This window comes from Narcine bancroftii, chromosome 1 (assembly GCF_036971445.1).
Source record: "Narcine bancroftii isolate sNarBan1 chromosome 1, sNarBan1.hap1, whole genome shotgun sequence".
Taxonomy (NCBI): domain Eukaryota; kingdom Metazoa; phylum Chordata; class Chondrichthyes; order Torpediniformes; family Narcinidae; genus Narcine; species Narcine bancroftii.
In genome coordinates, this window is record NC_091469.1 from 379,603,762 (window position 1) to 379,629,175 (window position 25,414).

Below are 25,414 nucleotides of genomic sequence, written 5' to 3' on the forward strand. Positions count from 1 at the left end.
CTTGCATCCCAGTAAATCAGCTGTTCAATGACCTGGTTAGGAATGGCGTTTTCTTCAGATCACTCTTAACTGGGACACCACACGCTTTCATACTCACCACGAGCCATCCCTAGGGATAGGAGAGCTCCACCTTCTACCGGTGACATCCATGACGTATTGAGCGATGGTGGACCTGCCCTAAATCCTGATCAATTATCTTATATTTGAACAAAATTAATCATGCCTAATTATAACATAATTAAGCTTTATGTACAGCACAGTATGAGCCCTTCAGCCCCTGTTGTTGTTGTGCCAACCTATATAAACCTTTATAAGAGACCGTGGGGAAGTGCTGGCAATAAATAGCAATAGCGGACAATTTTTAAACAGTGTAGGAAAGCTGGTAGTGCTATCGCGTACAATTTATAAAGTCTGTGGGGAAAAAGCAATGACGGACCTGCCCTCCCAGAATTCCATGCAGCAGAGAAACCCCTCCATGAGTGCTCCGCATATGCAGCCGTGCACACAACCCTTTCTCTGGGAAGGCAGGTCCACCATCGCTTTTTCCCCCACAGTTTTTATAAATTGTGCACAATTGGGCTATGAACTTGCCCACGCTGTTTATAAATTGTCCACCATTGCTATTTATAGTTAGCACTTTCCTCTCTCTCTCCCCCTTCTGCTGCAACTTTCCCACGGCAAAGTTTATACCTTCATTTTCATCTTTTCTTTCCTTAATGTTCCTGCATTCACACAGAAACGTGCGCCATTTCTGTCCTAGAATGCAATTCTCACTTTCACATGTGGCTGATCAGCGTGCTGGCATCAGGAAGCGCCAGGAATTACAGTAGGGGTTGAGGACATGTACCCCTGGCGTGCAATGACGTCATTTCATGATGGCGTTCAGACAATTTTGCTTTCAAACTTGACCCTTAACCAGTCAATTGGCCGTTAATTCCTGGGACAAGGCGCAAGTGTGAAAGGGGCAAGAGAAACAAGAGGATAAAATGGAGAATGAAAGAGTAAGGAGACTGCTCCCAGTTTATTGACCTTGTTTGGCATCAGAGTTACAAGATTAAATTTCTTCTCAAGTTGGAGTTACAATTGTTATCAGGTTTTTTTTCTCAAAACTTTGTTTTAAGTGAAATCTTCAAACATTAAACTCAAATATGTTTTTAACTACTAAATATTAAATGCCTACATTTTTAGTATTGTTATAACTACTATAACTTGTATCCTTCATTATCAGTTTGTTATATCATTACAGGACTTCCAGCAGAAAAATTACAATCAGACACAGTTCAGGTAGGAAACAGAACTTCCTCCAAAGCTTCTCCTGAATGCTGTGGCATTGAAAAAAAGTAGAGGGATATCCAATCTTCTACCAAAAGGACCCAGTGTGATAACAACACTAACAAATCCCTGGATTATGTTCTTGCAACACCTTGCAGCACTATTTCCCATTGGAAATCCAAGATTGCATCTGGGACATTTCTGCGGAAGTTCCAGTAGGCAGCTCTCCATTCACCTTCCAGAACCAATAAGGGATGAGCAATAAACGCCTCCCTTGTTGAAGCTGCTCGCGTCAAATGAGTCAATGAGGAAAATTGTGTCATTATCACTCTACCTGCAGTTATTAAGATGGAGGTCGGCAGGAAGGCTCAGTAGAGTGGGAGATGAGCTATACTTTCGGACCGCTGGCAGACTCTCTATTATTCCTGTGCCAATCTAAACATGGCTGCCAGGAGCTCATGAAGAGCTTACCCCCAACAGCTAACTTCATTTCAGCAATTTTCATGCCCATTTGCTTTCGTTCCTGAAGCCATCATTGGGTCAAATCACCACCCACCCCACAACCTGGTCTGACAACACAGTGGGCATTGCACCACATCACAATATCACTGGATACCATGAATCAGGATACAATAACTTGCAGTATGCACCCAGAGATGGAAGCTACACACTGTACTCACCTTATCAAGTTCATACAAAACTCCCTGTGAAGAAGAAACATCAAATATTAATTGAAAAACAAGAAAGGAAAAAACAGCAGTTGCTGGAAAACTGAAACAGTTACAAATCAGGCTGCTTTTGTGGGAAGACAAACAAATACAGCTTGACATGCCAGGTGTATCCACCAGTTTTAGTTTTAATTTAATTCATTACGTGCCACATTCAACTTTTATTTTGCATCAAGTGTTCAACCTTGAAACCCTATCAAGTTAGCCCAGTAGCAAAATTTTAGCTGTGATAGCTTGCAGGTTGCAACTTGTGTGGCATTGCAATCAGTATGACCTTGGAGACCTGCTGGAGCTTGTGAAATGTCATCAGGAAAGGAGATGGTGTATTCTGGCAAGAAGAGGAGATTTTGTTTTAAAGGATAACCCTTTACTGATCTCTCAGTAAAATATTAAAAAATGGAGTGATGGCTTTACAGCTTCTCCTCAATGCCCCATCCCATACCATGCATTGCTGGTTCAAGTGCTCTTTCTCAGAGGACACCACTGCCAGTCAGTATCAGGTAAACAGCAGACAGCAAGCATGAGTTTAGTTACTGCTGGAATGGAGAGACAGACCTTTGTAAGATCTACCCACCCCCTATTTGTCACAACATGAGGAGTTTCACCTCTTTTTCTTGCAAAGGGAAGAAGAAAACAGGACAACAAAATTCAGATGCCAACAAATACAAGAATCACTGTTTGGCTATTTGCGTTGTCCATGTTGATAAGATGATCTCAAGCTCTCAGCTCATAGGTATGAGATATCAGATAAGGATGGAACATTGAAGTTCATGTACCCTGTGATTACACCGTCCCACTGGGTTCACAGAATATCCCCCATTGTAGTGCCAATTTTTCTGGCTTTAGTTGAAAATTAAAGGATGGCTGCACATAATTCAAAATAACAAGATAACGGATTATTAGTAGCATGTTATGGTGAGCTTAATAAGATTTTCCCTTCCCTCTGATTATCTTAAATTAATTTGCCATTGCTCACCGTATTTGAGTAATTCTTCTCCAAAAGCAGACAATTTATTTTGAAGGTCAGTGATCATTTCACAGTGTGAGGAGGAGGTATAAATTTTCAAGGAGGAGGAGGAGGTATACATTTTCAAATCTTGGATCATACCAAGCCTTCTGGTATCTAAATGTATTTCTATGTTGATATGAAACTAAGGATAAAATGAGCAACTGTTCCACTCATTTGAGTTTCAAGATTATTGCATTCTGTGCTGAGTCCCTATTCTGTGCTGATCTCAAATGGGGGCCAATAAATGCTGTCAGTACTATTTTGTTAAGGAGATAAAACATTGTTTGGGAAAGTATCAGCAAGGCTGTATACATGAAGTTATGTGCATGCACGTGTTCTGTCTGAGTGTGTAAACACGTGCGTGTGCGTACATGGTGCATTTAATGCCTGTGTGCTATATATAATGTGTGCGCATGAGTGCATGGTGTGATTTCAGTGTGTGGTCTGAGCATGCTCTGCATAGGTGTTGTGTGTGATATTTTGTATAGTATGTGTGTAAATGCTGTGTGTATGTTGATCTCTGGTTATAAACATGCAGTGACAAGGAAGAAATGATGATGGTTCTAGCATCAGGTTTCTTATTAAGTGGAAAAATAGAAACAAAAATATGAAATAAATCCAGAAAAAGACAACAAGTTCTGACTGATTTGTTAGCACCTACAAATTGTTTCTGGTTCTAATGAAGGATGCAAAACTTGTTAGCGTTCCCCTCCTCCCAATGGATAGCAGCTGGACTGCTCCGTCTTGCCAGCCCTTTCACTAATGGGCTTTGGGTTGTCCAAACCCCACTCACCAGTCTGGAATTGTGCTTCATGTCCTTCAGCTGAGTGGTGAGCTTGTCCAACTCTGCTTGGTGGACTTCCAGGTATTCACTGTTCAATAACAAAGAAGTGGATTAGATGAGAGAGAGAGAGAAAAAAAGTTAATCAAGTCAAGACTATTCCCTGGAGAATTGGAGAATGAAGGGAGATTTGATGGTGGCTTATAAAATTACGATGAGTATAGATCAGTGGTTCTCAACCTTTTTTCCCACTCACGTACCACTTTAAATAATCCCTATGCCATTGGTGCTCTGTGATTAGTAAGGGATTGCCTAAGGGGGCAGTGAGTGGGAAGGGAAGGTTGAGAATCAATTCTCTAGACCCAAATGTTACTGAAATATTTTGCTTGAGAAAAATGGTCATAGGCCCATTTCCTTTGGAGTTATGAAACCATGCACGTGAGCCAATTAGATATGATTAAAACTTTTTCTCCCCACCAAGCAATCCCTTACTAATCACAGGGAATACTTAAAGTGGTATGTAAGTGGAAAGAAAAAGGTTGAGAACCACTGGTATAGAGTAAATGCAAGCAGGCTTTTTCCACTGAGATTAGGTGAGACAAGAACTAGATGACATGGATTAACAGGGAAAGGTGAAATGTTTAAGGGGAACTTCATGAAGAGAGTGGAGAGAGTGTGGAATAAGCTGCCAGCTGAAGTGGTGAATGCGGGCTCAATTTTAATATTTAAGAAAATTTGTATAGGCACATATATTGAAGGGGTATGGAGGGCTGTGGTCTGGGTGCAGGTCATTGAGACTGGGCAGAATAATAGTTTGGCAGACTAGATGGGCTGAAGGGTCTGTTTCTGTAAAGAGCCGTTGTCATACCCACGCTCCTGTTCATGGGTCCTCTACCGGCATCACCTACGGCTCCTAGAACGTTTCCATAAGCACTGTCTCCGCTCCATCCTCAAGATTCATTGGAATGACTTCATCACCAATATCAAAGTACTCGAGCAGGCAGAGTCCGCAAGCATCGAATCCATGCTGCTGAAGACCCAACTGTGCTGGGTGGGTCACGTCTCCAGAATGGAGGACCATCGCCTTCCCAAGATTGTGTTCTATGGCGAGCTCTCCACTGGCCACCAAGACAGAGGTGCACCAAAGAAGAGGTACAAGGACTGCTTAAAGAAATCTCTTGGTGCCGGCCACATTGACCACTGCCAGTGGGCTGATATCGCCTCCAACTGTGCATCTTGGCGCCTCACATTTCGGCGGGCAGCAACCTCCTTTGAAGAAGATTGCAAAGCCCATCTCACTGACAAAAGACAAAGGAGGACAAACCCAACACCCAACCCCAACCAACCAATTTTCCCTTGCAACCGTGCCTGCCTGTCCCGCATCGGACTTGTCAGTCACCAATGAGCCTGCAGCAGACGTGGACATACCCCTCCATAAATCTTCGTCCGCGAAGCCAAGCCAAAGAAGAAGAAGGTGAGACAAGAACTATATGACATGGGTTAACGGGGAAAGGTGAAATGTTTAAGGGGAACTTCATGAAGAGAGTGGAGAGAGTGTGGAATAAGCTGCCAGCTGAAGTGGTGAATGCGGGCTCAATTTTAATATTTAAGAAAATTTGTATAGGCACATATATTGAAGGGTATGGAGGGCTGTGGTCTGGGTGCAGGTCATTGAGACTGGGCAGAATAAGAGTTTGGCAGACTAGATGGGCTGAAGGGTCTGTTTCTGTGCTGTGGTGTTCCATGTTCTATCGTTAACAACAGAAAATACCTTACTTCCAATGGCTGTGTCGCATTTCAGACCATCTGAGTGACTGCTCCGATCACTTAATGCAAAAAAGATTGATCTGCTCCTTGGATGGAGATGCGCATGACCTGGCCTCAAGGCTTTCTGATTACATCATTCAGATCAGCGCATGAGAGAACTGGCAACATGCTCCTGTTTGGTCCCTTAGGAGTTACTTGATGCACTGCTTCATTAATGATGTCTCACCTCAGTCCCTTCTTCAGAGCCTCATACATTTCGTCCATTCGCTTTGGTTGTACATCCTTGGGTGTGCAGTTGTTCTTATGGACTGAAACATTCATCTTCTTTATTTTTCCCTGTGGCTTTTTGAGGATTCCGTTGTTTCCAATGAAGGAGTGACTCCTGTTAGGAGATTGGACCAGTTAAATTTGACTGTTGGAAATTAGTTATTCAGCAAAAGCCTCACATGTGGCAGTCTCATTTCTGAAGCTCAGAGAACTTTCCCTCTAACATTGTCACCCTAGCCCACAAAGTCACAATCCCATCGTCACAATCACCCACCCGGATCCCCCAAGACCCACATTCTCTCATTACACCTGCACACAAAAGGCCCAAACCTTCCCTCACACAGGTTATTGGAGTGAAGGTTCTCCAGGCAGACCCTCATTACCAAATTTATTCATGGGTCGTATACTTCTGACAAGTGCAGATGAGTTGTGAGGCCATATTCTCCTTCCACACAATTCCTTACAAGATCTATTGCTCTCTTGACCCTGTCTGAGTATCTTTGTATTGTTGCTACCACTTTTCTCTCTTGGCCTATTCAACACAAAGCCATCTTTATAAGCTTGAAAAGTTTCTGGTTGCTCTAATGTAGCATCAGAAATTTAACTAGCTCTCAATGGCTGGTGAGCCGTTCCATTCACGTGCACAAGCGTTTGCCAAGCACTAAGCTGCATTTTCAGAGACAGAGTCTGCTTCTATATCTGTGTGTGGAGATCATCCTCTATCATAGAAGAGTCATGCCTGATTGCACACCCACCGGGACCTTCTCTCCTGCTGTGTACTGAAGCCGGCAAAGGATTGACTCCTAATGATCCCATTCGGTCCACCTAGGGAGGAGGATCCTGCAGACATGATGATCGGAAACCTGGAGGAGATTTCTGTTGAGAAAAAAGTAGGGCAGAGAAAACGTGAAAAGCAGGCAGGTCGTATGAAATCATGCCATTGAACAACCCCTCAATCCATGCCACCAAAAGGGGATCAATGATGCAAAGAGTAACTGATAGAGCTTGTTCCTGGAATAAGCATACCCCCAAGATAAATCCCAAACATGTCCCCTATCATTCAGAATATCCATATTCCCTTTATGGGGGTAACTCCATGACCCAAAACTCTTACCCCCAATTACCCTGATTCCTTACCCCATAGACATTTGTCAACCCCTCAACCTCCTCTAATGCCATTCCCTCGGCCCTGAGCTCCCCAACACCTGAGTTCCCCAATCCCAGCAATTTGCCAAAGAGCTCAGTTCCCACAAACTTCCTGATCAAGACCCCAATCACCAACCAGCACCCCCCTCAAAAAAAAATCAGGCACTCATCACCAGCTGCCCCTTCCCCAGGCCCCAAAGCTCTCACACGCACTCTCCCCAAGGCCCAATTCTTTCCTAGCTCCACAGGTAAATACCACTTTCTCCTTCACACACAAGTGAAATTGTATAAGTGTGATTCAATTACTCTTGGGCCTTGTGCCCACCTACTACTGTAGCTACTGTGGCAAAATAATCATTGGGGTCAGACAACCGTCACATCCTGTATTTTATGGCACTCAGCAAAATCTAATCTCAGTACCCTTGAAGAGACAATCGCTAAAAGAATAGTGGGATGCTCTTGTTTAATGAGACAGGAAGTACAAGAAGGCGGGAATGAAATTGAGAATGACAGGACTGTGTGAGTTATACTTAAAAAAAAACACAAATGAAAGGGCACGACAGAGTAGTAAGTGAGGTAGATGTGTAGTCTACATCTGTGAATGGGACAAGTAGACACATTTGACACACTTTCAAATTAAATTCCAAGATGAGCAAGGCGGCCCCATGAGCTGGCGCAACAATGCAGGAATGAAGAAACATGGATTACAGCAGCTGTAATTAAAAATCGACCATAGCTGACAAACAGCATAACATTAATCGGAGTCACATCGAGTTGTGGCTTCTCATTTGACAGGAGACTCACTGATAATGAACACAAGAGTACATGAAGTAGGGAAAATTAGAGTAGGTTTCTCACTCTTTGCCCACTGCCATATTGTTTCTCATGCCTGCTCTGCCATTCCACAAGATCGCAGATGAACTTTTGATCTTTCATCTCAGCCCCTTTCCTGCACTTACCCCACATCCCTTAAACTTCCCTTAGTTGATTTCCTTCTGGAAAATGCTCAGAATCGCCACTCTCTGGTGGTTGTTTTGCTTGATCTCAGTCCTGAATGACCAACCCCTTATTCTACGACTGATTCTGGTTCCAGACACTCCAGCCTGATGAAACATCATTCCAAGGGGATTTTGTAAATCTCTTCCGATTCTCACTTCTTTATTTAAACTCCAGAGAGTGAGCCCCCTCTTTAGTAATCCAATCTGCTTCTTTAAGGGCCACATTCCAAATATCTTCCTAATTGCTGAATCCTCTTTTAAAAAAACATTCAAACTTCGAAAATGCTCTGCCTCTCCAACAAAGTGAATGACTTCTCATTTTATTGCATATCATTTCACTTCTTTCACAACACGCCTACATCTTCCCACTGATCATTTCTGCATAGTTAGACACGCTCTTGCAAACCCAATGATGAACATTCCTACTTATCTTGCATTGGAAGCCCTCCACCACTTCTAGGGTTGACTGTCCCAGCTCCTTCCTCCCCTTTGGTCAAGGCGTTGATCATCTTTCTTTGCCCGGTTTCTCGTGACATCTCTCTGGACTGTTTTCACTGCCAAATAGTAGCTAACTACAGCTGCTGTGAAAATCTCTGCCTTTCTGCATTGAAGGTTCTTTTTGCAATGTTGATTTTAGAAACGAATGCCAATAGTAATGGAATTTTACTGAGAAAGCTGCTCTGAAATGTGCAAACCTGATATTTACAATATCACACCTATAGCCTGCTAGTTCTTACAATTGCATCTTTGTTTCATTTCAGGGAAGGAACTCTTTTTAACATTTAATATTTACCAAACTTCACATTGTTAAAAAAAACTGCTCTTCCCAAAAAGAGAAAAAATTATAGACAGAAAATTCCTGTCCTTACTATTTGTTGCTCATTTGAAACTGGGCTGATCCCTGCCGAGTACTTAACTCCCATTCCTAAATGTATCTGCAGCCTTGATAGGCTGACTTCGGATCCTATTGCAATGATCTCGGTGAATAAAACAGCAGCTTTCATTCGCACTTTGAATTCAAAAAGCCTCAGGTGTTTATATATATCGGCACCCCCTTGCCCATGTGTTGCAAAGTCTATGGTTGCAATATAGACCCACTTCAGAGCCCAGAGAACTGCGGTGGAAATGAATTATCCTCATTACTGTAGAAAAGAGTTATAGAGCTTATTGCCCCACTTAAGGACAAAAGGCAAAGGAGGAAAAACCCAACACCCAACCCCAACCAACCAATTTTCCCCTGCAACCGTGTCTGCCTGTCCCGCATCGGACTTGTCAGCCACCAACGAGCCTGCAGCTGACGTGGACTTTTTACCCCCTCCATAAATCTTCGTCCGCGAAGCCAAGCCAAAGAAGAAGACATTATGAACACCTTCATTTGCAATTCAAGAACTCTGCATGTGACATGTTCTGCATTCATTCAGCACCAGAGCCTTTAAGATCCTAGCATTGTCTGGGTGCTGAAGAAAACAAATAGACATGCACTTGTGCTAGATGGAGCACCAATTCAGGACTCTCAGACGCCACTTTCAACAGCAATGTAAATCCATACAAATTCACAACAAATCAGAACAACATGTACCAAAAACTCAGTCACATGGATGCCACAAAAGGCACAAAATAAAGAAACAGCACGAGTACTTTTAAAGTAAAATTATCAGCCATCTCGTTAATTGCAATGTTACAAATGGGTGTTGTCAAGCAGCCAATCATCCTGAGGAAACATGCATGTGCAAGTCTGCTTTGCCCTATCAGTGGCACTAGATAGTCATGGCAGCAGCTCATCGCCAACTGTTTCAAATGTACTCCTGCGACACAAACTTCAGCCATGCGCCAGACACAACTACTAAGTCCAAGCTGAACGGGCAAGTCTAATCTTAGTGGCAACTTGCCTGTCGAAATTGTGGAGCAGTGCAAAATAATGTGGAAATGGTTGTTATCAAGAGTTATTCAATGGCATAATAAATTTTCAATAAGCAGTAATGTATGTTACTCCCATTAAAATGAAGTGGGCTGAAAATTGAGAGCAATGCAAAGGTACTGAAATATGTAGCCAACATAAGCAAGAGGTATTTATATAGCAAGATTTTTTGCAATTTTCAGATATACCCAGAGACAAATATTTATTCCATTCACTGGCAATACTGTTTGTCTACACCACAGTGTGAAGGAAAGCATCTCAGTGACTTTTAACTTACACTATTTATTATTTTATCATTTGAGTTATTTTTCCTTTCAGTTTTGCAATTGAACTAAAAGTAGTTTGAGATCCAATTAAGCAAAGCTGGGGCAACAACAGAGAAGCCTGCCACACCAGAATTAAATTCTAAAATACTTTAGACATTTTAATTCAATAGGTAGGAAAGGAGTAGAGGGATCGGATCAACTAGGTAGGTGATGCAGTCAACATTGATGAGATGAGATGAAAGAACCCCATTTCTCTCTAAGATTCCATGACTTTATTATTCAACATTCCCTGAACTAGATTATTGAGGTCAAGGACAGGCCAATGTTTTATCAAACTAAAATTAACATGTGAAGCTCAGTAAATCTTTCTTGTACAATATAAGCAGTTTATTATCTACTTCAGTCATTCTATACACACAAGGAAGAATCTACGACAACACAATACAGCTTCATACATGAAGCAATGTCAGGAAGTGTAATTCCCTTCAAGCTTTCTTTAGCTGAAAACATGAAATGGCAGAAATTAGTGAATGTTGCACACTCTTTGGGCATTAAAAAAAGACCAAAACTGACCAATTTAATTATGAGGCAGTCTTTTCCAAGTCTGCAGAGTTGGTCCCATTGTTGTCAAGGGGACCATTTTCAAGGTGGCCCAAGCACTTGGCTGAAATGTGCTGGGTCCCTTAAATATATTACTGGAGGCCTACTAGCTGCTGAAGCACTTAAAACACAAGAACATTGCTGCTTCTTAAGTCTGCCCCGCCTTTCAAGAGTATCAGGACTCAACTCTTCTTCTGCGTCACTTCCCACAACCCTCAATTCCCAAATCCTTCAAAGGTTATATGTAATTGTCCCAGTGATCAAACCTTCAAGAATTGCAGAAAAGAGAATTCTAGAGATTCTCCATCTCTATATGAAGATTTCTCATGTTTGTTCCTTCAGTGCGAGGCATAATCAGGTCTAAGAAAATTTGTCAGTCCCTGTGGCAAGCTCTGGGTAAGATTTGTACCAAATAACACCTGTGAGTAGGAACATTCCTGATGACTGAAAGCCCCCTCCCCAATCCAAACTTCCCATAAGAGGGTTACTACAAGGGGGTCCGTTATTCTATTGTCTTGTGCGATGAGGGTGCATCGGATGCTGCTACAAGGTGTAATTTCAAAGTTGCTCTCTAATAGTTGCCCAGGCTATTAGTAACTCCTAATGCCTTAAACTCTATGTGGGGTTTGGGATGCTCCATCGCCAAATATTCATAAACGCAGGGAGGATTAGTGTTTGTTGTGATTTTTGGTAACACCCCATAGGGCTAATGTGTGCATTTCAAGTGTCTTCTGGTGTGAGAGAGGTTAAGTAAAAGAAGTAGCAGAGTGTGTTGCTTGGGGATAGCCATGGGCAGAGTGGCAGTGCTAGAAAAGTTCAAAGGGTCTTTTGATAATATTGTGAAGGTGATCAGTCTAGATCTAGATGCAGAATTATAACTTCAGGCTACCCAAGATCCATCTGTGAGCCTTTGGAAAAGAGTATAATTAAGAAATGAGGAGTTACTGTTTTGCTATAAGTACCAGTCCAAGAATTCTTACACAAACCAAGCACAATGGAACTGTCCCCAAATGTGACCTCTCCTACTCTCAAACCTTCCTCTCTTTCTGGATGAGCTGTTGATCTTTCATTTTTGAGATTGAATTGGTTGACGATTCAGTTGTTTTTACCCATCATTAACGAAAGGACTCTTTTACCCACATCACAAATAACTCACAAGAGTCAATAGCATCACAAGGTCAAGCCTACAACATTAAATGCTCCTCTTGTCAATGTCAAACAAACTGCAGGGAATGCCGGATTAATAATATGAACAGAAGAGATCATTTCAGGGCAAGTTAATAAAGCAATCGCCTCCCCCCTCTAAGATAGCAATAATAGCAAAGACCAGCTTGCCTTGAACAAGTACTTTTAAGAAGGCAAACATCCCTGATGGCTTCAAGAGCCAGTGCTGTCTGTGTGAGGTTTGCACATTATCTCCATGGCTGCATGGGTTTCCTCTAGATACTCTGATTTCCTCCCATATCCAAGGTTAATTTGCCACTGTAAATTGCCCTCGAGTGAAAGTGAATGGTAGAATAAGACCATAAGAAATAGGCTATTCAGCCCATTGAGTTTGCCCCACCATTCAGTCATGAGCTGATCCATTCTCCCACTCAGCTGCACTCCCTGGCCTTCTCCCCATAACCGACTACTTGCCTCCACAACCATATGTGGCAACAAATTCCACAGGTTCCCCACACACTGGCTAAATAAATTTCTCTGCATTTCTGTTTAAGTGAATCCCCTTTAATCCTGAATTTGTGCCATCTTGTCCAAAACACTCTTACCATGGGAAAGAACCTTTCTACATATTCTCTATAATGCCTTTCAACATTCAAATGTTTCAATAAATTCCCCATCATTCTCTGAAATTCCAATGAGAAAACAGGCCAAGAGCCGTCAAAAGTTCCTCAATTAATAACACTTCCATTACCGGAATCATCTTAGTGAATGTCCTCTCCAATGTCATCACATCCTTTCTTATATCCGGGGCTCAAAACTGCTCACAATACTCCAAGAGAGATCTCACCAGTGCCTCAACATCATATCCCTGCTCTTATATTCTATTCCTCTTGAAATTAATCTGAATGGCTGATGGGAATGGGGGGAAATGAAATTAGGGATCAGTGAAGGATTAATATGTAAAGGATTCTTGCTGGTCAGCATGGACTAGGTGGGCTGGACACTCCTTTTCTCTTCTCTATGACCCAATGACCATGACTGAGATTTGACAGTGAGCACCTTTGTACAACACTAGAATAGGTGATGAAGTACTTGTTCAAAGAGGTAGATAATTAAGAGCTTTCTAATAGAAAATTAGGGAGTAGACATGTGGGAGGGTCAGAAAAGGGATGTTTTCCCATGAAGATGTGGGTACTTCATAAAATGGAGTGACCAAAATCAGGTATGACCTAGCAGTCAGATCTGGGGGAGCAATGAAGCTTCATGAGTCTAAAGCAGAAACTGGTCTCAGGTTCTGGAGGCAGCAGCCACGTTCCAGCAATCCTCTTAAGCCATAACACACGGGCTTTCTGTTATCTGATCTCCCAGCAGTGAACCTCACCTGCAGGCCTACACAAGAGAAAAATCTGGATACATGTGTGATTTTCTTAGTCTTGTGAGAAAAAAGAGGGCAAATGTCACCTCAGACCTATAAAGGATGGAATTTTAAATTTAGACATACTGCACAGTATTAGCATGGGAGGAAACTGGAGCACCCCAAGGAAACATGGGGAGAATGCACATGACAGCACCAGATTCTATCTCTATCACAGCGTTGCGCTAACCACTACTCTAACCGTGCTACCCGAGTATCTTCTAATCGTGAACAATTACAAACAGAAGACTGAAGGTTTACCAGTCTATGTAAAACCCTCACTGACAGATGTTAAAGGTTCCTGCAGTGATGGCATATCGTGCGGACTAGAATATAATGATACAAGCTGAAAGAAGAGCTGAGATACCAATTCTCGTTTTCACTCCACTGTGTATTCCATTTTGTTTCTGGAGTACTGTCAGCAGTTGTAAACAACTTGGTCATCTGCTTGAGAGGCTGAATGTCCTTGTCCATTTTTTAAATGGATGAAAGGTTCCAGGGAACAGTGCTGGTGGTATTGCAAATATTCTTCAGTGGGGGGTGGGGGGGGGGCTCCCAGTCAATGTCACCAGACTTTGGAAAAGCACCCCATAGATACAGTCCATGGCAGGTTTCTTCATCATCTGAGGCACCCTTGGCACTTCCAAAAAGCTCAAAACCATCAAAGGTGTCCTCTAACATGTTCTTCCCTTCCTCACACGTTAATGAGATGGATAAAGGGCACCAATCTGAAACGGTGACTGGCCAAATCTACTTGTGTATGCTGCCTGAACTGCTGAGTTCCTCCAGTAGCTCATTGCTTGAATAAAACAGATGACGCTTGGATTTTCCCACTCTGTTACAATCAGCTAGGCAGAAGCTGTAGAAACACTTCTCATAAAGCTAGAAGATTTATATGGCTATTTATGGAATTGTTTTAACCTAAATGTATCAAGAACCTTGTGTTCTGGCATCCATAGCAACATTTGGTTAAATTTTTCAGGGATGGTCCCAACAGTTTAAATTGCTCCATTCTCAAATGATTTGATTCAGGCAGATAAATCCTCATTATCCAGAAGCAGCCAGGACTCCAGCAACAAGGCCCTCAAGTGGAACCTCAAAACTCTTAAAAATCTTTGACACCATATGAAGCTTTGACTCAGCTTTGCAGGCTGTCAAAGCTATTAAGGCCTCCAATTATTCCTGAGTGTGGCTTATATTCAGAAACATTGATGTGCATTGAAAGTAAAGAATTCAAAGATATGAAATTTTTTAAAAAAAGCTTAATACATTTTAAATGCTGTATTTTTTTTTAATTAAAAGTCTACCTTCCATAGAATCACAGAATATGACATCACAGAAACAGGCCCTTCAGCCCATCTAGTCTGTGGTGAACTATTACACCACTAAGTCCCATCAACCTGCATGGACCATTTTCCATTTTACTTCCTTTACCTTTCTCATTCCCTTTATTCCTATTTCTCATCACCAAAATCGATGGGTTAAACCTGGGCAGGATTCCCATGGGAGTCACATTGAATGACATGGCTGTAACTAACATGCAGTAAGCTCAGAACACCATGTTTGTCTTTGTATGCACTGGCACCTAGTCCAATAAATAGGAATGGACCTAAAAGATCTGTGTCATTGAATCAGAATAGAAGGCCATTTGATCCTTGTGAATACACTGGCTCTTTCAGAGGGCTATCTAATTAGCCACATCTGTTTCCTTGCTCCTTCATCTCTTTAATGGACCCAGCATATATTCCCTTTCCAAGAACACATCCAATTCTCAGTTGAAAGTTGCAATAAATAAGTCTTCAGTCTTTTAAACGAAAAGCTGTTCTGTCTGTCATTCCAGGAATGAAATGTAGGTGTAATTGTCATTGATCCAGGTTGCAACCTAAATCACCCCATTCCTACCACCGAGTCAGAAGATCTTTTCTGATATAAAATATAAAATCTCTCCAACAGTCAGGAGTGCAACACTGAGATACACGCAAAATCAAAGGCACGTACCTTCTTTTTCCAAAACATGTCAGTCTACTTCTCCATGACAACCAGACACTTACTAAAAATAATCCTTGCAACATTTCCAGGCTTAGACATTACTTCGGACTGACATTGCAAGGATATTGAACCCAATATCCCTAATCTCCTCTCCCCTCTCTCTCCTGCCATCAGCCCTGCTACAAAACGGCAGTGATGACAAACCATGTACCAATGCCATGAGGCAGCTGGATCAAACCCTGACTTCTCAAAGTCACCATCACTACCATCTTGCAACAGCTCAGCGCGACCACTAGCACATTGGATCTTTGTACGGACAATGGAGGCACAAGTCAGATGTACTCATGATGTTGAATTAGAATCAAATTAGAATAAAAAGGTACATAAACAGTTGGAAAATTCTAAAAGCACAGAACAAAAACAATCGTGAAGTTTATAGGATGCTGTAATTCTAATGGCACTGTTGGTACAATATGTATGACGTCAAAAGAGATGAACAAACTGTCCTCAGAAGTGCCGAAAGGAGGGATCAGATAATAATCATATGAATAAAACTAACAGACATGGACATCTCTAAAAATATCTTTTGGAAAAAATGTTTCAGACATTGGGGTACATTTGCTTTTAGTTTGTTGTTAAATTGTAACTGGCCTCTCCCTGAACAGAACTGGCAATGCTGATACTGAATCACCATAGCAAAACTCATGGACTTACTGGAAGCCTAATGTACTGTAAACCATTAGCAGGGACTTCACTCATTCCCAATTGAACAGGGCCACACTTACCTGCAGCATTTGCGTCCAGCAGGAATTCAGAGCCAACCAGAGTTGGCTGGTTAGTGTTCTGCAGTGTTTCTTGTCCAAAGTTTCTTTGCTTGTTGTCCAGATGGTGAGACTCTGGTCCCCGCACACAGGCACCAGCAAGTCTGTCTATAACCACTCCAAAATGTCTAAAGAAGATTTACTTTTGTCTTCTTCACCCAGTTGCTGACTGTGAAATGACTGATGCTAAAAGTAGTTGTCTCGAGGGATAATTTAGAGAGAGAGAGGAAAACGCTGGGTGCAGCCTGGGTTTCTGTGTCACATGTTAACTAAAAGCAAGCAAGCAACTGTCAGCTGCCGCACAGCCTTCAGCTTTCTACAGCTGTTTATTTAGACATTCCGACTATTTAAATGGTTTCATAACTCACAAATAGATCAATCCTTACACATCAGTGTACAAGACCTACAATCAATAAAAATATATGCACACTCGTCTCTTATAAAACTACAGTGACGATACATCTCAGAGCCTCGTTTGTTATTTCAATGTCTTGTAAGAGATGTTAATCTGAGATCATTTTATATAATTGGGTTATAAAAAGGAAAAGTTGTCAGTGAAGTATAATGAACACTGGAGGGTAATGACCAAGTTAGCAAGTTGTCCATTCTACAGGCTGACATCCAACAAAAAAAACATAGGGTGCAGTTCCACTTGGGTAGGGGGTTGGTGGGGGTAGGGTTTGGGTGAAGGGAAGGGTCTCTCAGTAGATGCTTTCATGGCTCATCAGCCAAAGAGGAGGAGGTCATTATACCCGTTCAACGTTTATTAACTTTCTTCCTCGATGAAGTGATCTACACCAACGACGTATCATTCCAGCTCTTTGGGAGAATTATCTCAATGCCAATACGATGAATGAGATAGTCACTGAGTTCAGGAGAGCATACCTGCTCATATCAATCGTGCTGACATAGAAAGAGTAGAGAGCTTCAAGTTCTGCCGAATAAGCATCTCCAATGAGCTGACCTGGGACAAGCAGATTATTGTGAAGGTCAAGAAAATGCACCAATACTTCTACTTTCTTAGGAGACTAAAGTTGTTCAGCATGGTTCCCCTGTCCCTCAATAACTTCTACAGGAGCACCATCAGAAGCGTATTTGCTGGATGCTTCATAGCGTGGTACAGGAGTGGCTCTGCTCAAGATCAGAAGCTACAGAAAGTGGTGAATATACCTCAGAGCATCACGCAAGCTTTCCTCTCCTCCATCTGCATCTAGAAAAAGCAGCCAACATAATGAAGGAGCCATCCCACCTCGACACACACTCTCTCCTCCTCTCAGGGAGAAGGACATTTCTTCTCCGCAGCCATCAGTCTCCTGAATGAACCCACAACTGTGCTCTCACACTGCTCTTACTTGGTACTAATTGATCTTTTTTTCCCCATTGTAACTGGAATTTGTAATTGTGCTCTTGCTCTTTTTAATAACAGAGTTAAGCTGAGAGACTATTCACAGAGGAACCCTTCTCACCACATAAAGTGTAACATGACAAACGTATGAAAAGACATTAACAGAATTTTATCTTAGATTTGATTTATTTAGTTAAGGGATAATGACACAAATCGTTTGTTACACAATTACTGTGAGCTACCGCATCCATATTTGAAATTAGTGCCTGAGAACTTCTGAAATAACAATGTACAATTCGATAAAGTTGCAGGAACTTTCTTGTGGGAATATTTATGCTTCCTCGTCTTATGCAGGCTATGTTTAAAGCCTGCCATTTATCTCTCAATACAAATGAGCAACATTCATCAAGGAAAGGTTCAATTATACAGTAACTGATTCACAAACTTGGATAGAATGAAGGTATTTAAATATTCTCTATTTCTATGCTACTTTTGGATAACTTTACATAATTTCATGAGATTTGTGTCCCATGAAAATAGCTCACATTATGGAAAATATCTGTGGATTATGACCATTAACCAATAGGGCCACATGGTTAGCATAGTGTGTCTAGCACAGCACTATTATAGCATCAGGGATCCGGGTTTGAGTCCAGACCTGTCTGTAAGGAGTTAGTACATTCTCTCCATGTCTGCATGGGTTTCCTCCAGATGCTCCAGTTTTCTCCCACCCCTCAAAAACGTACGGGGGTTGTAGTTTAACTGGTGTATTTGAAGGGCACAGGCTTGTGGGCCGGAAGGGTCTGTTACTGTGTTGAACGTCTAAATTTAAAATGTATCTGTATGTCAGAATAGAAGGTCAAAATGTCTGAGTCATGGGTAGCCAACTAAGCTGAGATGAGATAAACCTGATGGTTTGTTTTCTGAAAATGCTAGGTCTCTGAAATTTAGAGATTGTCTCACCTGCAAAGTTGAGTCGTAATTCGACCAAAAGTACCAGAACATTTTTCTCTGGGTGATAATAGCAAATACCATCTGGTTAAGTGGAGGAAAGTTTAGGGAAGATGTCCACGATAGGTTTTTTGTTCTGGAATATATTATCAGGGTGGTGGTAGTTCAATAGGGACATTCAAAATACTTCATCAGACACACGGGTATGAGTAAAATTGATGGTTATGAGTGTGATGTAGAGAAGGGTTGGATTGTTGTGAAGTAGATTTACATAGATCAGCAGAATAATGTAGGCTGAAGGGCCTGTAATATTCTACACTCTATAACATCAGCATGACACTCTAGCCTTGGACACTTGTTGATGAATAGCATTGCCAACAGCAAACTGACTATTTCAAGACTCACATTTTCCCAACGTAAACTTGCAGATTTAGTTCATATTTTCTGATACCGGGACTCACTTCAATTAGCACCGGCTGCCTGTGGGTGTCTCCTTTGGTGTTACATTATCAGCAAAAACAACAATATATTTTGATCGCACATTTACAATAACAAGAGCTCCTAAGGCAATGCATCTGGGAATGTTAATATAGAACTGGGCACTTCAGACCCTCCAGCCAGTCAGTGTAGCCATGGCTGATCCCAAGAACCTTTGTAGATAATGTTTAACAAAGCCTCATAAAGGGTAATTAGAATCACTGACCAAAAGCTTGTTCATAGAGTGAGCATTTAAGGAGATTCTTACAGAGGTCAGAGAGTTAAAAGGAATTGCAGGAGGGAAATACCAGAAACAAGGAATGTCAACTAAAGACGTGGCCTTACTGATGGAACAATGAAAATAGGAGACATGCAGGAAGTTAGAATTGGAGGAGTGAGTAGATCTGTGTGTGTGAAGAGGTTAAGGAGACAAGAAAGAACAAAGACATGAGCTCTGGTCATTCTTTGTGAGATCTAGAGGAGAATACTAGGGCCTATTAAGGGAAGTTATTGACATCCGAGATAACTTCCAGTTCTCCCCTAAACCAACAGAGCACTAAAGTGCCATAAAATGACACCACAATGTTCATGGAACACATTTTACATCCTGGCAGTCATCCTGACAATTATGTGAACATTTCTGTTTACTTGAAGGCCGATGAGAATACAGGTGGGTGGGATGATCGCATCCAAACACATCCCAGCTGTCCATTCATTAGCTGAAATAGAATGAATTCGGAGGTGCACCATCCTGAATACTCACATCTCGGAGCCTTGGGTGAACTAGATTTATAAGCCAAGGAGGCCCAGGAAGCCTTTTCCTCTCTTGGCAGTGGAAGGTAACAAAGGCCTATTTCTAATGGTTGAGTAATGCAATGAAAGATTTGCCTTTGGTGTGGAAAGGGGTTCTTGTCAAGCTTCAGATCTTCATCAGGACGCTGAGTCTGCTTGACAGGCTTATAGAAGCTCGACCAGGATCCACTAATGTTATCCTTCTGTTATCAGAGTTGGATGTGCAAGCCAGCACAGAAATTTGAAAGTTACTTTGTTATCTAATGCTTATAATTTTTCCATTTTTTCCTCAAGAGACTTATGTTAAACAAGAAAGTTTGCAGATTCTGGGGTCAAGTGCCACACACAAGCATGCTGGAGAAACTCATAGGATCATAGGAAGTAAAGGGTAACCAACGTTTCAGGCCTGGGCCCTTCGTCAGATATAAACAAAAGAATAAAAAGATGGGGCTGGGGAATGGAGGAGAGAAGAGAGGGAGGAAGGGGCATGAGAAGAAGTGCAGGCTAACAGATAAGAGGTCATAGCTGGATACCAGTGAGAGATTAAAAGAGAAAAAAACTCAAAGTAATGGGGGAGTGGGCAGTGGGCTAAGAACAATAGCTCTTTAATACAAGAGGGAAGGGAAAGGGTTTGAGAGCTGGAAGAAGGAAGACAGAGGGTTAGGGAGAGACACGGAGCAGGCGGTTGATGCACGATCAAGTACATAAAGACTGAAGTTGCTGAGACTGAAGGCTTCTATTTACAAGAGATGGACAGCATCCCTGTGTTGGTCACTCCCACTGATCTGGACTCGAACTGGCAGGCTTGTGGCATGACAGCCTTTACGGGGGAAGAAAGGAGGAGGAGTCATGAGCCAGCCAGTGAGAACAGGGTCAACCAGGAAAGGTCATGACATTTACATATGGCAAATATATACAATAGTGGTTTCACCATAGGGGTTTATAGAAATTGGAGAAGAAATCTCATCTCCCCCCCACCAACCTTTTCATTCAGGCACCTGCCTGTTTATGCTTATACCTGATGTAGGTCCCAGGCCCAAAACATTGGTTACCCTTTCATTCCTATAGATGGTGTGTGATCTGCTGAGTTTCACCAGTACTTTTGTGTATTCTGCGTTACATGCAGCGACATCATATAGTGAGTGGTCAGATGATAAAGACTTGCTTGAATGACACATTGCTCAGCCTTTACAAAACATTAATAAATTTAGAAACCCGCTGACTCATGAATGACTTTCTTCTGTCTAAACCATCTAAATTCACATAAACAATTTGAATATATTCTTCCAAACAAAATGACATGTTCAAAACATTAAGAAAAAGAATTCACTTCAGGCCAGTAACATTGAACAGATTTGTTGCTAATCTCGGTGAAGTTGCAGAGAGACCTTTGAGTAGAGTTATTCCTGGTGGTATCCCTGGTAACCAGCCCCTGCATCTATAGATGACAGATGATTTCTCTCTTTTGTTCTCAATCTTCTGCCAAAATCTTGCACATTTTTATACCCATCTCTCAGGCAAAGTAACACAGCGGGTGGAATCAATGTAGCAAATTTAGTTTCAAATTATTTTTATTGACTTTAAAGAAGGAGAAAGAAAGGTTCACATCTCATTATGCCTTTCTCTAAAACAAGGGCTGTACACTTTGTTGAGACAAGAAAGTTTGCAGGCGCTACGATTGTTGTAAACAAAAGATATATATAAATCCAATGTTTCTGGCCTGAGCCCTTCGTCAAGGTACACTGTATTGACCACTTCCAAAGTTTCGTCATTGTTCGAGTACACAGTTAAATTGCTTTACTGAAATACTTTCAAATGTTACGCGACCAGGTCACGTAGGATTTGGTTTGGTTGTAAATGTTGGCTGTCAGATTTCTTCTACCTTTTTTCAAATATTAACAGCTGTGATCTCTAGGCAGGTAGTTGTAACCTTGGTTTAGCACTTCATCTGAAAGGTGGCAGTTTCTGCATTTCCTTGGACCTGCAGTGAGCTGCCATTCTCAGTCACATAACTAACCAACAATCTTTGGTCCACACTGGAAATTTTCTACCAACGGATTTGGGCTGCGTTAGCAATTCACAGTTGGCTTTGGTAATTACCTTCTCAATTAAACGCACAGAATCTTCTTCTCATTGTTTTGAAGGTAGAGAAAATGCTCCATATATTTTGTCTGGGATAGCGGTCAGCACTACGCTACTACAGCGCCAGTGACCAGAGTCTGAATCCGCACTGTATGTTTTGAAGTTTGTATGTTCTCCAAGTCTGCATGGGTTTCCTCCAGGTGCTTCAGTTTCCTCCCACTGTTCAACAACATATGGGGGTTGTAGGTTGATTGGTGTATTTGAGCGGCACAGGTTCGTAGCCCAGAAGGGCCTGTTACCCTGCTGTGTGTCTAAATTTAAATAAAAACATCGAACGTCCAAACATCTTTGTAACGGTGCATAGCACCAACAACTAAAGGCAGTTCACTTTCTTGAGGTAGCAAGATAGGCAGCATTATGCTTTACCAATTTATCTGCATTTTTTAACTAAAACTGGACCCAACAGGACTGCCAATTCCAATTGGATACATCACTGGGGGTTTCTGCACAAGTCCAACCATATCCAGCCATGCTCTTTCTCTAACTAGTTTTTCCTTTCTTCCCACCAATATTTTTATAACTAACAAGCAAAAACAATCGAAGCAAATTAAAGGAAATAAACTGCCTAAATTTATTCAATGAATTCCCATTTCTGCATGCTTTCAGTTGTGTTCAAAAGATTGATTTTTGATCAGAATATTCCTGGAGATATCAAAACCTGAGATTCACTTAAATATACCAGGGCTCCTAGAAATTGTCTGTAGAACTTAACGCACTGTCCCTAGCACTGCTGGGGACAGTTCACAGCCCCTCCAGAGAGAACAGTGTGTGGAGTACATACTTCAGTAATGCAGAGTGAAATTGAAACGAACTGGTTTGTCTTTGGAAAACTGATGGGTTGTATTTAACATCTATTCAGACTATTTATTTTTTGCATCTCTTTTTCAAAGTCCATCGTTTTAATGAGCATGGTAGACTGACAGCCATGACTATTCAGAAACACGAGTTCAAATCCCACCATGGCAGCTGGTGAATTCAAATTCAAGTATTTAACTAAATTTGGAATTAAAGCTAATCTTAGTAACAGTGAGCATGAAACTACCAGACTGTCTTAAAATCTCATGTCTTTCAGGACCCGACAGGGCCTGCTGGCCTTTATGGAAATTTCTATTCACTTAAGCAGATCATTCCTACCTGCCTCAGTTGGTGATGTTCCCTTAGGAGGATCCATGAAATTGCTAGCAGGGGATGTACACATAGCGTGATTGGATAAATGATAAAACATTCTGGCCCACTGAATAACACTTCAGCCAGTTGCTCGAAAGATGAAACTGAAGAAATGAATTGAATGAGACCAGATGGTGCTGGGGCAGTGAATGAATGGGGAGTTATTTGCAGGACTGCCTAATGTCAATGAACACCGGGGCAGGAGCAAGGAATGTGATCATTGCTATGGGACAGTCACACTTTGAGGCAGTTTGGTATTCCTGGCATCCTGAGCACCAATACAAGTGGCCATATTGGGCAGAAGGTACAGAAGACTGAAGCCCAGCATCTCACTTTATTTCTAACAGCTATCAGGCTCTTGAACTTCCCCTTGTTACACTAATCAGATACCCTTTTTACATTAAGATCCCAGTAAACTGGTGTGTTAACGATCCGTGTTTAAAGCTGGGTCAGGACACATCAGAGCATTCACACTGAACCAAGAAAAGCCAGTCCAGTGCGACTTTTTACACAAGGACCCCGCAACCCAGTACAAAAGGAGTCAGGATCTACAGCATTACAGCATTGGTGCACCGAGAAGGCGGGGAAGCCTTTTACACAGGAGCTGGTGCCTCCTACCTTGGCGGGCAAGTACCAGAATGAAAATGACCCCCCATACCATTTTGGTCACATTCACACAGGTAAATGAAGTGGTAAAAAGGCAATTAATTACCGTCTTTCATGGGCAGTGTAAAAGGGCCCAGGGCCTGATCTGACATCCCAAAAGGACTGTCTGTGCTATTGCAAAGTCACTTTTATTTTCTTTTGCTCCATGGTAACTGTGAAGAGTTATTAGCTGCTTGTCTTTTGTATTTATTATGTTTTTAATTTAATGTACATGATTGTAGCTTGACTGCAGCCAAGGAAGAATTTTGGTTAATGTATATATTATACAATGTGTATTGCAATAAACTCATTTTCATATGATTGAGAGTTAGCCACTCAACCCCACCTTCTTCCTGGTCAACCTTGCAATTGGAATCTTTATCAGATGAAGAGCACTGAGCGGCTTGTTCCTTTTCCACCTCTCATTGCTGCTGCTGTGCTCGGTTTGGCAGTACAAATTATGCCACAAGCTCCCCAGCAGGGGACAGATACACAGACTTGCCCAGCTACCTTAGGTTATTCTTCTTTTTCTTCTTTGGCTTGGCTTCGCGGACGAAGATTTATGGAGGGGGTAAAAAGTCCACGTCAGCTGCAGACTGACGTTATTATTAGGTTATTATTAGGTTATTAACCTGATGAGACATCGGAAGGCCACTGCCATGCTCCCACTGTTTACACAGTGTGGGCTGGGGAAACTCCAAGAACTGAGCTGTGCTGGTTACCATCATAGTGAGGGGAATACTATCACAGCCCTGAAGGTCTTTACTTCATGTCCCTTAAGGACATGGCTGAAAACACTCTGGGTAAATGGAGAAAGACGATCACCATTGCTGGTTGAAGGGAGCATCACCAAATCTATGTTAGTTACCGGTTATTTTCTGCCAACCGTTGCTGTATTTCTGCACATGTTTGGTGTTTTTCCACAGTTCTCAAGCTGCAGAACTCCATAGGGAGCAGTGTACAGGTCTTCAGTGTTTCTGCACCGACTGGCTGCTTGTAAACATGGGTGGCAATTGGCAAGCCCCTTGCAAAAAGCAAAGCAGGGAAAGCTATCTGACAACATTCATCAAACAAAAAAGATTGCAGATCCTGGGGCTGAGTGCAATGCACAAACACGCTGAGTTTCTCCAGCACATTTCTGTCTGAGAGTATTAGTCAGCTGCCGAAACGTGCTGGCCATAAGCATTGTGCTTCATGCTGGATGGATAATTAGTAAGTAGCAATCAGGCACACAACCTTCATTATACTGAATAGGAACAGGCCAGTTGCAAACCAGGTGATGATTTTCAAGGGGTATTAAATTTAGCCACCTTAAAATCATCGGAGGGTAAAACACAGTTTTGCAAGAGTATTCTACTGACCAACTCTCAAAAGGGGACTCCAGGTCCAAAGAAATGATCAATATTGGAGATTCACAAGAGACTGGAATTTAGAGCAAAGATAGAATCTGCTGGGAGAATTCAGTGGATCGAGCACTATCAGATGGAGGAAAGGAATATCAATGTTTTGAGTCACCAAGACTTCATCATTTTGAGTTCTGGCCCCAAAACATTGAACCATACTTTCTCTTCCACCTGGTTAACCTAAATTTTCAGTGAAGATCATCATGGGGTGAATGCATCACGGTACTTCCCAAGGGATTGGGAAAAGTTCAGCATGTACTTGTCCAACAGACAGCATGTTCCCTGACAGAAGGCTGCAGATGTCTCATGTGGCATCCTCAGTCCGAGCCTCTTTCTGTACATGGTGTTAGAC

At 41.9% G+C, this 25,414-nt stretch overlaps 1 protein-coding gene across 3 annotated transcripts in view; it reads right to left on the reverse strand.

The window, feature by feature from the left end:
- The window catches only part of ripor2 (RHO family interacting cell polarization regulator 2), a 111,944-nt gene that overhangs the window by 78,527 nt on the left and 8,003 nt on the right, over positions 1-25,414 (reverse strand). For 2 of the 3 annotated variants that reach the window (XM_069913440.1, XM_069913438.1), the window contains exons 2-5: positions 6,580-6,700; positions 5,784-5,939; positions 3,803-3,881; positions 1,953-1,976 (exon numbers count right to left, since the gene is read on the reverse strand). In XM_069913440.1, coding sequence (XP_069769541.1) covers positions 1,953-1,976; positions 3,803-3,881; positions 5,784-5,939; positions 6,580-6,674 — 354 coding nt within the window. In that variant the 5' untranslated portion in view covers positions 6,675-6,700. The remainder of the gene's footprint in view (positions 1-1,952; positions 1,977-3,802; positions 3,882-5,783; positions 5,940-6,579; positions 6,701-25,414) is intronic. The other variant, XM_069913439.1, reaches the window with a different exon arrangement.